Here is a 13,402-nt window from a genome sequence, read left to right on the forward strand (position 1 = left end):
CTTAGCTAATTCTTTTAAAAACTGGTCATTTTAAAATTTCAACAGATACCATCCTTCATGAACATTCTTCTCATTCCAAAATAACATCAGAAAGACTAACAAGTATGTGGTCATTGAGTCAGTCACAGTGAAGGGATTGCCAAGGAGGTAGTTGTGGGGTTATTGTACCTCTGCCTTGTTTGCCAAGAACATTTATCTGAAATTAGAATTAAACTATGGCGTTTTGATAACACGTTCAGGAAGGATGTCGATGCCTGTCTATTCACCGTGGACATTCTTCTTTGCACTCGGGACACTCAGTCAGCTTTCTGTCTCTGATGAATCTTTATTTAGTTTCGACTTTTATCTTTCATCCATTGTAAATCTTTTGTCACTGGCACTGCTTTCTCTGTGCCCACAAAGCTATGTGATGGGTACTTTGGATTCATTTTCATGCTCTTCCATATATTATCTTACAGAGGGAATTGGTGTCATTGTACTGTGTGGCTACTGTAGATGTCATAGTAGACTGGAATCTGCCCTTTGCTAAAGGAAAAAAAAACTGAAGGATCTGGTTAATGACTGGGAATTAAATCCCTTTATGTTTTCTTCCCAGATATTGCTTTTACTGTTATTTGTTTCTTGGTAAATGGCTTCTCCAACTGTTGGATGGACTATAGTATATTTCTCGAGACCTGCACTGCTGTCTAACATGGTAACCACTAGCTGCATGTGGCAATTTTTGGGGTTTCTTTGGCCGCACCTCGCGTCTTGCGGGGTCTTAGTTCCCCGACCAGGGATTGAACCTGGGCCACAGCAGTGAAAGTGCAGAGTCCTAACCACTGTACTGCCTGGGAATTCCCTGCATGTAGCAGTGGAAATGTAAATTTAATTAAAATTAAAAATTCAGTTCCTCATTTGCACTAGCCACATTTCAAGTGCTTAATAGCCACACATGTCTAATGACTATTGAATTAGATAGCACAGACATGAATATATTATTATAACTCTATTATCACTATAAGTTGTATTAGATATGCCTCTGTAACACCACTTTCTCCATTTACTCCTGGCCACACAACTAACTCTTCTTCCATCTGGCTCTTAAACATAAGCATTGTCTGATCTTGTCCTTAGCTATCTTCTCACTACACATATTCTTTTTTGATGAATTCATTGTTGTTTGTTTTTCTTGTACCTTTAATTGTCTCTTTAATGTAAATATTTCCCAGATCTGGTTGTATTCTAGATCAAATTCAGCTTTTTCAGCTACTTGCTGGACAGCTTTGTATATGTCCTCTCAGCAACTTCTAATTTTATATGCCCAAAATAGAATTATTTTATTCTCCCTAAATTCTCTCCTCCTATCATCTCTACAGTGTTATTCATCCATTAGCCCTGGGGTAATGTTTAACTTTCCTCTCCCCATTATTCTCTGTATGTAATGAATCAGTCGCCCAATTCACTCATTCCTGGCTACATGTATGTCATCCACCTCTTCTCATCTCCCCTTCCACCATCATAACCTCAGTTCAAGTCCTAATTACATATCACATTTTCTATTGAAAAAGTATTGCGACTGACCTCCCTGCCTCCAGCTTTTCTCCCTTCCAAATCCATGCCTTCTTCCTCATCATTTTCGTAAAAACATACGTTTGATCACATACTTCCCATACTCGCACATCTGTGAGCACTCCCTTGTAGCAGAGTAAAGAGCATACTTCTTCATCCTCCCTAGAGTTGAAATGTCTACTTGGTATGTCTAGAAAGGTACACAACTTTCCAGGTCTCTTCCATCTGCGACCTGGCACCAAAGTTACTCCTGTAACTAAAGGAAAGGAACAAGAGGAAAGGAACTATGAGAAAAGGAACAAGAGATGTCTATTTGAGTTGTTAAGCTAGACCAGAGAGTTTGAACTCCACTCCCACCCCACCCCACCTCACCCCTGTATCCCCCCAGCATATACACACACACACACACAAATACACACACACACTTATCATTCACATTGCTCTTTAACACCAACCATGGCACTAGGTAAGCTACCCTGACTTCAACCTCGCCCAAATGAAAGTCACAAGAAGTTCTCAATCGACTGAGTTAAGTCTTTGCTACCCTAATAGAATGGGTCTTCAAAATAGATTGTTATACAAAAATAAAGCTTTTATTCCCCTTAAAACAACAAAATTCCTCCAGCCTATCATTAGTAGCTCTCCACAATATGACATTATTTTCTAAGCTTTCTTTCTCACTGCACTCACCCCACATACCTTACAGTCTAGCCAAATTGGTTTGCTTACTCCTGATTGTGCCTTTGTTCAGTGTGTTCACATAATTTGGAATGATCTTTCCTCATGAACCCCCAATTTCCAGATTTAAAAGCTATTTAAGGCCAGCTAAAATATCATCTCCTCCAGAAGGTCATTCCAGAGTTAACAAGTAAGGATTTATCTCCTTTTTTATGGGATCTTCTGTTAGCATTTATCTTGTTTACCTTGTATTATTATTTGAATAGTTTCACCTACTTCTCTACTAAATAATGAAATAATGGCCAAGGACCAAGTTTAATTTATCTTTGATCACCCAATAGTCCCTGACAGTGAATTGCATTTAGAAGATGCCAAAAAAAAAAAAAAAAAAAAACCTTTTTGGTGAATGGTATTGTGACTTGAGTGAATGAATGAATGAATAAGAGTATAACACTAACTTATTACATGAATTAATCACTGAAGCAGCATATGAAGAAATTTTGATACCTTAATAATAGAATATGTGAAATATTCATTATGCAAGTACCATTATCAAAGGATTGCATAGATGGATTATTTAAATATTACTTGTAAGCAAAGCAATATTTTTTATATTATTTGTATAAGTGTACTATAATATATGTACTAAAAAGATACAGATGAAAATTTATAGCATTTATAGTTATAAAGTTCCATGGAATAGTATATAACATTAGAGACATACACTATTTCTCTTCACTCTCTCTTTATGTATTCAATATTAATAACCTAAGTACTGTTCTTGTGACTATCTATAATACACGGTTGATGAGAAATATTACTTGTACTGAGCATCCTAATCCCCAGGTGACAAAGTATTCAACATTTATGGTAAAATATAGGATGGAATTTTTTTATGTATTCTGCTCAGTATAGCAACTGGATCATTGTTTCACAGAAAGGGTAACTGATTATGATCCTGTGTGGGTGATCTTATTTTGCTAAGAAAAAAAGGGATCAAAATTGAAGAAACACTCCTCTTTTTTATGAATATTGTCATATTAGGAATTTGGGGTATTTAAATGTACATCACATGGTTTGTATAAGCATTATATGTAAAAAGGATAAAGAAGAAATGCAAGTGTTATTTTGCATGTACAGTAAATGACAGCATGAGCTACTGAAGAAAATTCCTGGGAGTATATAGTGGCATAGCTCTAAATCCAATTTTCAAAATCTAAATTTAATCGTAACCTAAAAATAACTAGAACATCAGAAGTGTACCTTTCCATAGTATGAATAAGTTCATAAAATGGAGATTTCTCTATATGCAGTGCGATTTTATTTTTAAAACTTGGGGGTATGACCTTTTGGGAAAAGATTTGGCCCTAAGTGGTAACAAAACCCACACTTCAGAAGCAAATACTTTAAAATCACAATTTGATGGAAATAAAATAACTTACTGATAAGATGACTCCCTCAAAGTACCTAGGGCTGTTTAAATATTTAGCATGATAAAATGAACTCCAAGAAATTATAGCTTAACTAAATAGAACATAGTAATTTAGTTTCTGTTCTTCTCCCTAATATAAAGCAGCAGGTTAATATGTGCTTTTTGTGTTGTTCTGCTTTATTGTTTTGTTTTTATTATGCTGTGTCTCAACCTTTGTGAAAGCCTTTGGTTTTCAATAATGAAGAGGCATTCTGGCTGAAAGAAGGTAGAGATACAGACAAGTAGAAGCAGCATTCAAAGTAGTAAGCTATTTAAAGAGAAATAAGTTTACTAGCAGGAAAAAAGAAAAACCAATCAATAAATTGGGGGAACGTGTAACCAAAACACAAAGCTCTGAGAAGCTGAGAACTGTTTAGAGTGAGCTAGCAGATACTGTTTTTAAATCAGTTTACTGTTTTATGGATTCTATATATTTAATCATTTTTCGTTTGATTTGGTTTGGTATTCTTCTATCACATGATATCCTATAAAATAGAATACGTGTTTCTCAAAATATTATCTTTATCAAAATCATCTTGAGGACCCGTACTCCGGATCTACTGAATCTCTATTTCTGGGGATGGACCTGGGGATCAGCATTTTAACCCACTCCCTAAGTGATTCTCACATGTATACAGAAGTAAAATCTGAAAAATCACTGCAGTAGCTTAACTGTGTTTGGGTGTACTTTCATTGCTTTTGCAGTAATGCCTTTATTTTCTTTGCCTAAAAGACGTACTTTTTCTAAGACCCAATTAAAAGCCACCTTTCCTGATTTTATTTTAAGGCAAAGTTAAAGTTGTTTCCTCCTCTGTTTCCCCAGCCCCATGATCCTGCCTTTATTATAGTAATTATTGGTGTCCCAAAAGTCTTAGTGCATATTTAAGCTTTAATAACTTCACATATATAAATATGGTACAAACATCATTTGAATTTTAATTATTTCAATTTCTTTTACAATCATTTAGTTTTATTTCAAATGGTAAGTTTTTAATTTTAATATTTGTGTGTGACAGTTTTTTAGACCCATGGAAATACTCGGCCACCTTAGTCACCTGATGTAGCTCCCTTAGACTTTATCTTGTGGGGTCATCTCAAAATTGTCAAGTATGCATCAGTACTTCATTCTTTGAATAATACTAAGGCCAGGATCACAAATGTAATCCTTTTAGTCACTGAGGAGGAGCAGCTGATGAAAGTTTTTACAAAGTTTGAAATTTGACTTGCACAATGTATAGCCCAACACAGTGGTTTTGTTGAATTTTAATAAGAAATATATTAATATTTTTAAATTTTAAATAATTGACCTTTCATATGTTGATTTGTGTAACTTCATGGCATTTATACTTCTAAAGTTATTAAAACTTAAAACTGCATGAAGACTGTAGAATTCTACATATTTTAACTTATTTGTGTGAATGCCTATCTCCTTAAACTGCACTTCTCTAAGCCATGTTTTATTCATCCTTACATCCTTAACACAGATGATTAATATTTGCTGAATCAAGAGAAGTACATCTATTATACATTATCCAATTGGTTTAATATATTCAATATTATTAAACTGTTACTAAATATATTTAGATACATTTAGTATATTTAAAATTTAGCTTCAAACATATTAATATACTTAATATTTAGTAATATTTACTGTTTCCATCCATTACAGTTATCCTTTTAGATGCTCGAATTGCTCCATCTCTGGCCAGTGAGAATGTCTTCATGTTGGCTTCTGAGTCCTACTGACACAATCCTCGTAGTCTTTAATAGCTTCTTTCTATCTTGTGTCACAGTATAATCCGTGCTCCTCTTGTACAGTTCCTATCCCAGATCTGGTATTAGCCATTTTCCAAGAAGGCTTGGGAAATGGTATTTGAAGACCACCAATTGTGGGGAGTTCATTTATTACTAAATTGGTCATTGTTTCTACGCTTTTTCAGTGGACAGAACTAAGAGAAGCATACATACATACATAATACATCAAGAGACTCTAAGGTTTTTACCTAACTTCTTATATATGTATCTGCTTTCTCCCATGCTAAAATTACTTACCAATGTCACCAAGAGTGATAGAATGATACTGTCATATAATTGTTCAATTGCTTCATCCTGTAAAACACACACAACAGTTTCAACAAAACAGTAACGGAATAACAACACTACTACCAACAATATGGTTACTGAAAATAGTATAAGATTTTGGTTAACAGTTCTTTTTCTTATATCATACTAGGGATGTACAAGTAGAGTATATTTTAAAGAGACTTGAAATAGTTACTCTGTGTGATTATTCTATCACTAGCAGAATATTCATTTAGATCATATTTACTTTTTTCCTTGAGAAGAATCCCTTTGAAGTTTGAACATTTAATCATATCCTCCGATTCTAGGAAGGTAGGTAATTAATGAAACTTGCATCCATTACAGCTGAAGCTAGCTGTAGAGGCAGCATGGGGAAACTGGGCAACTTCCCAGCTTTTCCCAAATCGTCTCTTCCCAATGTAATTGTGTTTGAAGTTAATTCTGTAAAATTGGACTCTTCCAAATTCAGATGTAAGTACAAATGCACTTTCCAAATATAAATGTTTTATCTACACCTTGGCTCCTCTGTACACATAACTCATAGTTAATTATTAAGAGTTGACTTTATATGAGTATATAGACACAGATATGATGGTGTTTGTAACAAACTCCTCCTTTGGCACAGAATGGCAAGGCCCAATCCTTAAGTATTTCTATTAGTTTGTGAAATGAATTAGCCCAAATTTAACTTTAAAAATTTTGGCCCAATAAGAATATGTACTTCTTCTGACAAGGTATTGTGGTGAAATGGCATTACCAAAAGCTATGTTGAGTAAGATTCCTTTTTGTCAAAATTAAATTCAGGGGAAAAAATGGCGTGGATTCTCATTCCTCGAAATATGCAGTATTGTGGAATATGGATACTTTTTTCAAAGTTAGATAGCCAAATAATAACTTGTTAACTTTATATTTTAACATAAAACTAATTAGTTTAAAATTTTTAAATGATACAGAGCAACAATAATTCATAGTTAAAATGTATTTATCATTTACTGTATGCCAGATAGTGCTAAGCCATTTATTTCATTTCCTCATTTGATTCTCACACATCCTTATTGGTTTACTTATAATATCATGCCCATTTTATAAATTCCTTGAGTAAACTGAACCATAGAAACACGAAGTTTCTAAGCAAAGATCATTTTGCTATATTACTGCTTATTGTAAGTCTAGCAATTGCAGATAAAAAGACAAATCAGTATTTGAAATGTTGGAAATATTTCAACAAAATACATTTATCACGTGTAAAAGTTTAGACAGTAAATGATTATAGTAATTTTTCCAATATTTGTTTTTATATCTATTCAATGTATATTGTCCTTTATTATGTGTGTTTAAAATTAGTAAAATTAGAAAACACAGTTAAGCAAAAATTAAAATATCCCTGTAACTGACCATCAGAGCTAACCAATGTGAATATATTAGTTAAAAGGAATGCTTGATTTTTTAAAATTAATGTATATGTTTCTTTTTTTTAGGATTGTACTGTATATGAAACAGAGAATAAAATTCTTCATGTGGTAAGTATACTTGGATTTATTTTCACCTTCATTACAAAATATGTATTCCTTTGTTTAACTAGCTATTAAGTAAAAAGCTACAGCCTATAAAAAAGTGAGCCCTGTATATTTTATAGGAAAAGTACAAAAAAATCAAAACATAACAGGTTATATTAGTTATAACCATTCTATTGTAACTTAATAGAAAAATGTGACACAGTACTTTAAGATTGTAGTATGTAGCAAGGTTAAAATGCAATAAAATAAAGAATCTAGAGAAAAGGAAATTTGAAATAAGAATTTTTCACTCTTGACCTGTGACAAAAAGAGATCAGAGAAAAGTATTTGGTTGTATAACAGAGATAATTTACCTCTGTTGTCATTTGGATGAAGTACTTCATAAAATAATCAAACTGCCTTTACTCTGATTCTGTGTTCACCAACCTTCTAAATTTTAGCTTGGCCATATTTATTGAATCAATTCATGACTTTGCACGTATTTTATTTTACTACTAGAAATACTGAGTATGAGTACATTATACTTTGTAGAAAGGCATCTTCTTTCTTCTTAATGAAGTTTGCTGCTTTTCTTTTTTTTTAAATACATTTATTTATTGTATTTACTTACTTTTGGCTGCATTGGGTCTTCACTGCTGCGCACGGGCTTTCTCTAGTTGTGACGAGCAGAGGCTACTCTTCGTTGAGGCGCACGGGCTTCTCATTGCGGTGGCTTCTCTTGTTGAGGAGCACAGGCTCTAGGTGCATGGGCTTCAGTAGTTGTGGCATGCGGGCTCAGTAGTTGCGGCTCGCAGGCCCTAGAGCACAGGCTCAGTAGTGGCGCACAGGCTTAGTTGCTCCACAGCATGTGGGATGTTCCCGGACCAGGGCTCGAACCTGTGTCCCCTGCATTGGCAGGCAGATTCTTAACCACTGCGCCACCAGGGAAGCCCTTGCTGCTGCTTTTCTTTGTTAATCCGTTTCGTGGTTGATGCTCATCTGCCCTAATAACTTCACCTCTATTAGAGATGAGTGACAACATAAATAACATTGAAGAGGTTTAGAAATGAATGCAATATATTTACTTCGGCAATTTTGCGTTTCAGCTAGTGAGAATTTAAAGATCTTGTCTGATAATGATTGAGACAGTGGATGGCATTAACCAATCAATTCAGCTCAGAAAGCACTTGTATTTTCATATTATTATTCCACTGCCCTTCCTGGCCTTTTTATGCAAGGATGGCCCAGCCTTCACTAGAAGGTTGTATACTTGTATATTACTTTTCTCACAGTAAGAATTATTTTTTAAAAATAATAAAATAGTATAGTATTCCACTTGGCATGTAATACTGGGATACTTTATTTTTATTTATTTATCTATTTATTTTTGAAGCATAGTTAACTTTACAATGGAATACTTTCTTTAAAACAAAATTTTCAGAAAAGTCTCTTTCTAGGTTTCCTGTAATATAGAAGAAATCACTTGGAGTCTAAAAATCTGTGTCTGAATCCTACTTCTATCACTTTCTATCTCAGTGACCTTAGTCAAGTGATTTAACATTTTTTGAGCTTTTGCCCTTTTTTTAAGGTAAATTTTAACAATTAAAAAAAAATTACTGAGATAAAATTATGTTAGTTCCAGGTATACAACATAATGATTCAATATTTGTAAGAGACTTTGTTCTTAATATGTAACGTGAGTATGTGTACTCATATAACCTAGTAGAGATTACAGTAGCTTGAGATATGCACTAGAACATAAACCGCCTCAGACCAGACCCAATATCTTTATTTTGTCTGGAGGGTAAGGGAGGCATTTGTCAAGAGGAAGGAGAACTTATCACTTATGAAAACCTGCTCTATCCTAGGAATTCCAGAGGCAATACAAGCATCAGAGTGTTCTTCAATACCTGGGCAAACTGAGGTAGCTCAGGAAAGTTGTGAGGTGTGTCTTTTCCTGACATAGATCTCTATTTAAAGTTGAGTAAAGAAAAAGAATGGGAAAGAGAAGAGGAAGTATTCTCTCATATATTAGAAGAAAATCTTTCCCCATGAAGTAAGTTTATTAAGAACATCTATTTAATGTTCTCAATGAGAACTAAAAGAACATTGTTTTATTAAAAATAGAATACCATACTATAAAGAAGGTAAGGCCACTATAAACTGAGCATAATATGGACTAAGAAAACAGTCTCTAAAACTCAGAACATGGAAAAAGAAATTAAACCATGCTGAAAGCAGCAAAAAGCAGACTGGATATTGAAGAAAATTGAAACAGTGAGACACAAGATAAACTTTAATGATGCTCAGATATTTAGTTAATTAATGAAAAGACAAAAAATGAGAGAAGATAATAGCTATAGAGTATAGATTATGGTTAACCCACCTTCAATTAATTGTTAGTTTCTAAGAAAGAAAGTAATAGGAAACAAAGATATAATAGAATAATTTAGAAATAGAAGTAGGGAAATTTGGATTACTCAACAAAGTCAGAAAATGTGTTGGAAAGATAACAGTTTCAACACAAATGAACTTATATACAAAACATAAATAGAACCACAGACATAGAAAACAAACTTATGGTTACCAAAGGGGAAAGGTGGGGGGAAGGATAAATTAGGAGTTTGGGATTAACATATACACACTACTGTATATAAAATAGATAACCAACAAGGACCTCCTGTATAGCACAGGGAACTATACTCAATATTTTGTAATAACCTATAAGGGAAAAGAATCTGAAAAAAAATAGATATAAATGTGTGTATAGCTGAATCACTTTGCTGTACACCTGAAACTAACACATCATTGTAAATCAACTATACTTCAATTTAAAAAAAGAACAATTTCAAGATATTTTCTGTAACATTTTACAATTTCTATGGCAAGAAGCAACTTTACATTCATTCAACCAGTGGCAAGAGAGAGATGTGAGGTTTTGACTTCAAAGAAACAAATTTTAGAGTGTATTCACATATTTACTCTGAAACCCTAACTGCCAGAAGACAATGGAACAAAATCCATAAGCCTTTGAAGCAAAACTGTTTATATCTAACTAAATTATCATTCATAAGTGAAAGTAATAAAAAGATATTTTTTAGATCAGCAAGATCACTAAAGGACCATTTTGAAAAGTATACTTGAATATGTTTACCAAATAAATGAAACAAAAGTTGAATTCCAGGATAGGAAGGTTGTGGTAGCAAAGGCCTGAAGGTGAACAACAAAACCAGATGAGATGGTGTCTTAGTTCATTCCTGCTGCTTTAACAAAAATACAATAGACTGGGTGGCTTAAACAACAAACATTTTTCACTCTTCTGGAGGCTAGGCAGTCCAAGATCAGGGCACCAGTAGATTTGGTGTCTAGTGAGGGCCTGTTCCCTGATTCATAGAGGGTCTTCACATGGTGGAAGAGGCAAGGGGAGCTCTGTGGGGTTTCTTTTATGATGACTCTAATCCCATTCAAGAAGGCTCCAAACTCATGACCCAATTACCTCTCAAAGGCTCCACTTCCAGATACCATCACACTGGGGATTAGGTTTCAGCATATGAATTTGGGGGGGGGATACAAACTTTGAGTCTATAATAGATGGAGAGGAATAAAAAAGTATATGAGTTCTAACTACTATTTTTTAAATGAGGGTTTTTAATGATAAATCAAAAATATAATGCAAATATCATTGAATTTATTTATTTTTTAAAGAGACAAGCTCTGTATTTCTAAATTAAACCACGAAGACTACCATTACTTTCCAGTGGCAGTTATCCTCAGAAAACAAGGATTTCCTGTAAAACTAATGAAATACAAATTTTCACCTATCGATTCATAAACACAAATACACACACACATACACACACTACCACACACTAAAAATATCCAAATGCTGGTGAGAATCTGATGAAATTAGAATGGACACACCGTCTTGCTAGGCATGTATGTTCATAAAACCTTTTTAAGTTTTAGTCAATTTCAAGGCTCAAAAACATTAATACTGTACTAACATTTATGTAGTGTTTAACATATGCCTTAGGCACTATTTTAAATGCTCGGTATAAACTAACTCATTTGGTCCTCATAATAACCTTATGAGGTAGGTATTATTACTATCATCTCCATTTTACAGATGAGGAAATGGAAGCATAAAGAGGTTAGATGACTTTTGCCAAGTGACACAGTTGGTCTGGCCCCAGAGTCCATATTCCTATACTATCTTGGGAATCTAGTCTAAAAATAAATTCTAAAACGCAATAACGTTTTCTGTAGAAAGAGTTTATAGCAGAATTATATGTAATAATGAAAAATAGGCAATAATAGGTTAATGCTTCAGTAAACTATGGTGCATTCACAGGATTAAATATTCATACTATTTGAAGTTGTATTTGTGAATATATGATTTATGAATAAATTATCCATAAATAAATTTATGAATATACCAAAAATATTTTGTGACAATATTAATGGAAACATTCTAAATGATAAGTAAAAACCAGATTCAAAGCATTATAAACACAGAATAAATCACCATTGAAAATTGAAAAAGAAAATATTCTATATTAATATTTACTGTGTTTATTTGGTAAGATGATAGCTGATTTTTTTTGTTTGTTCATTTCAAGTGTCCTCCCAAGTTTCTTCAGTTAGTTTATGTTACTTTTATAATTTTTCTTTATAAAAGTAAATATTTATTATGTTTATAATCCTGATGGCCTTGAATGGGTAGTTTTATTCTCTACATAGTGAAATAGTCAAAAGAAGCTTGGACAATCCATAGGTTACATTTCCTGTTCAGCTTTTTTATCTTTAAAATTGGAGAGAGTTGTTTATGAGAAAGTAGTAGACTCTGAGGACCAAAAAGCTGGGTAGAAAAGACGGTTGGTTGGTTTCAGTGGTAGACAGAGATGTCTATTAATATGAAATGTGAGAATGAATAAAAGGAGACTGGACAGCTTGGGTTTCGTTGGAACTTGCCGTTAAATATAATGGAACAGATGGCAGAGTGTGACCGTAAAGGATGAAAGGAAATGCAGATATCAATGTACTATATATCTGAGTGCTTGTCACCTGATGATAAAGAGGAATATATTTCACCTCTCTTGATTTGATATTTCCTTCTCAGTTAGGCTTTGTCGCTGATTACGCGTTCCCTGGCATGCTGGAGCCCATCTGTTTTTGCTCTGCACAAATCCTTGTTTTATACAGGAAATCAGATGCAGGGAATCTGGAGTTCTCTTCAGTTCTGTACCCTACTTTCTCCTTACTCCCACCTTTCATTACAATCTTTGAATCTGGAGAGAGAAGCATTCCTGAGAAGCCATTTCAGACCTTGTGCTTTAGCAGACTTATTCTGCTTGTCACAGCTCTGCTGCTCTCGCTGGTGAACCGCGAACACTTGTCAGCTTTGATAAGCTCATGGAAATCCCAGGCCAGGCATTGATCATTAAAGTCACATTGTTTAAATCAGATTGTACTGAACTCAAATACACCTTTTACATTAACCAACAGTGTGATCTTGTATATGGCACTTGCTTTGTGCTAGCATTTTACCCTCATCGTTTTTATAAAGATAATGAGAGGAACAAATGAAGTAAATGCCTATTTTATTATTTTAGTGTTAACACTATCTTTTCGTTGTATAGTACTTTACAGTTTACAGGGTATTTTCATGAATGCTCTCTCTTCTCTCTCCTCTCTTTTCTCTCCAAGCTATTTTTTTTCATTACTTATTTAGGTTTGATCATGAATTAGGCTTATTTTGGCTTGTTAACTATTTGTTTTATTTCATGAAAATTTTGTATGTACTTTTTTCCTTCCTATAAGTGTATGCGTTCTTTACTCCTAAGCTCCATTTGGGCTGAGATTATTGTTCCTTCTCTGCTATCTAGACTAGAAATGGCTAAAACCGCATAGAACCAACAGTTAGGTTAAGAGAAGAGCCTGGAGGAGAAAATTAAAAGGTCATTTTAGACTTTGCCCCACCATCTATATCATATCATTTATGTAAGCATAGTTTCCCTCTTCTAATCTCCCAAAACCTTGCAGATGTAAGTACTAGGGCAGCAGCATGCCCCATAATAAAATAAAAGTCATCATATTAATATTTTATCTTTAGAGATTTCTTGAA

The 13,402-nt window shown here is 33.8% G+C and overlaps 1 protein-coding gene across 4 annotated transcripts in view; it reads left to right on the forward strand.

Annotated features, from left to right (window-relative positions):
* The window catches only part of CNKSR2 (connector enhancer of kinase suppressor of Ras 2), a 259,346-nt gene that overhangs the window by 90,171 nt on the left and 155,773 nt on the right, over nt 1–13,402 (forward strand). For all 4 annotated transcript variants that reach the window (XM_036840306.1, XM_036840307.1, XM_036840308.1 and 1 more), the window contains exon 5: nt 7,261–7,302. In XM_036840306.1, the coding sequence (XP_036696201.1) occupies nt 7,261–7,302 (42 nt within the window). The remainder of the gene's footprint in view (nt 1–7,260; nt 7,303–13,402) is intronic.

Source organism: Balaenoptera musculus, chromosome X (assembly GCF_009873245.2).
Source record: "Balaenoptera musculus isolate JJ_BM4_2016_0621 chromosome X, mBalMus1.pri.v3, whole genome shotgun sequence".
Taxonomy (NCBI): domain Eukaryota; kingdom Metazoa; phylum Chordata; class Mammalia; order Artiodactyla; family Balaenopteridae; genus Balaenoptera; species Balaenoptera musculus.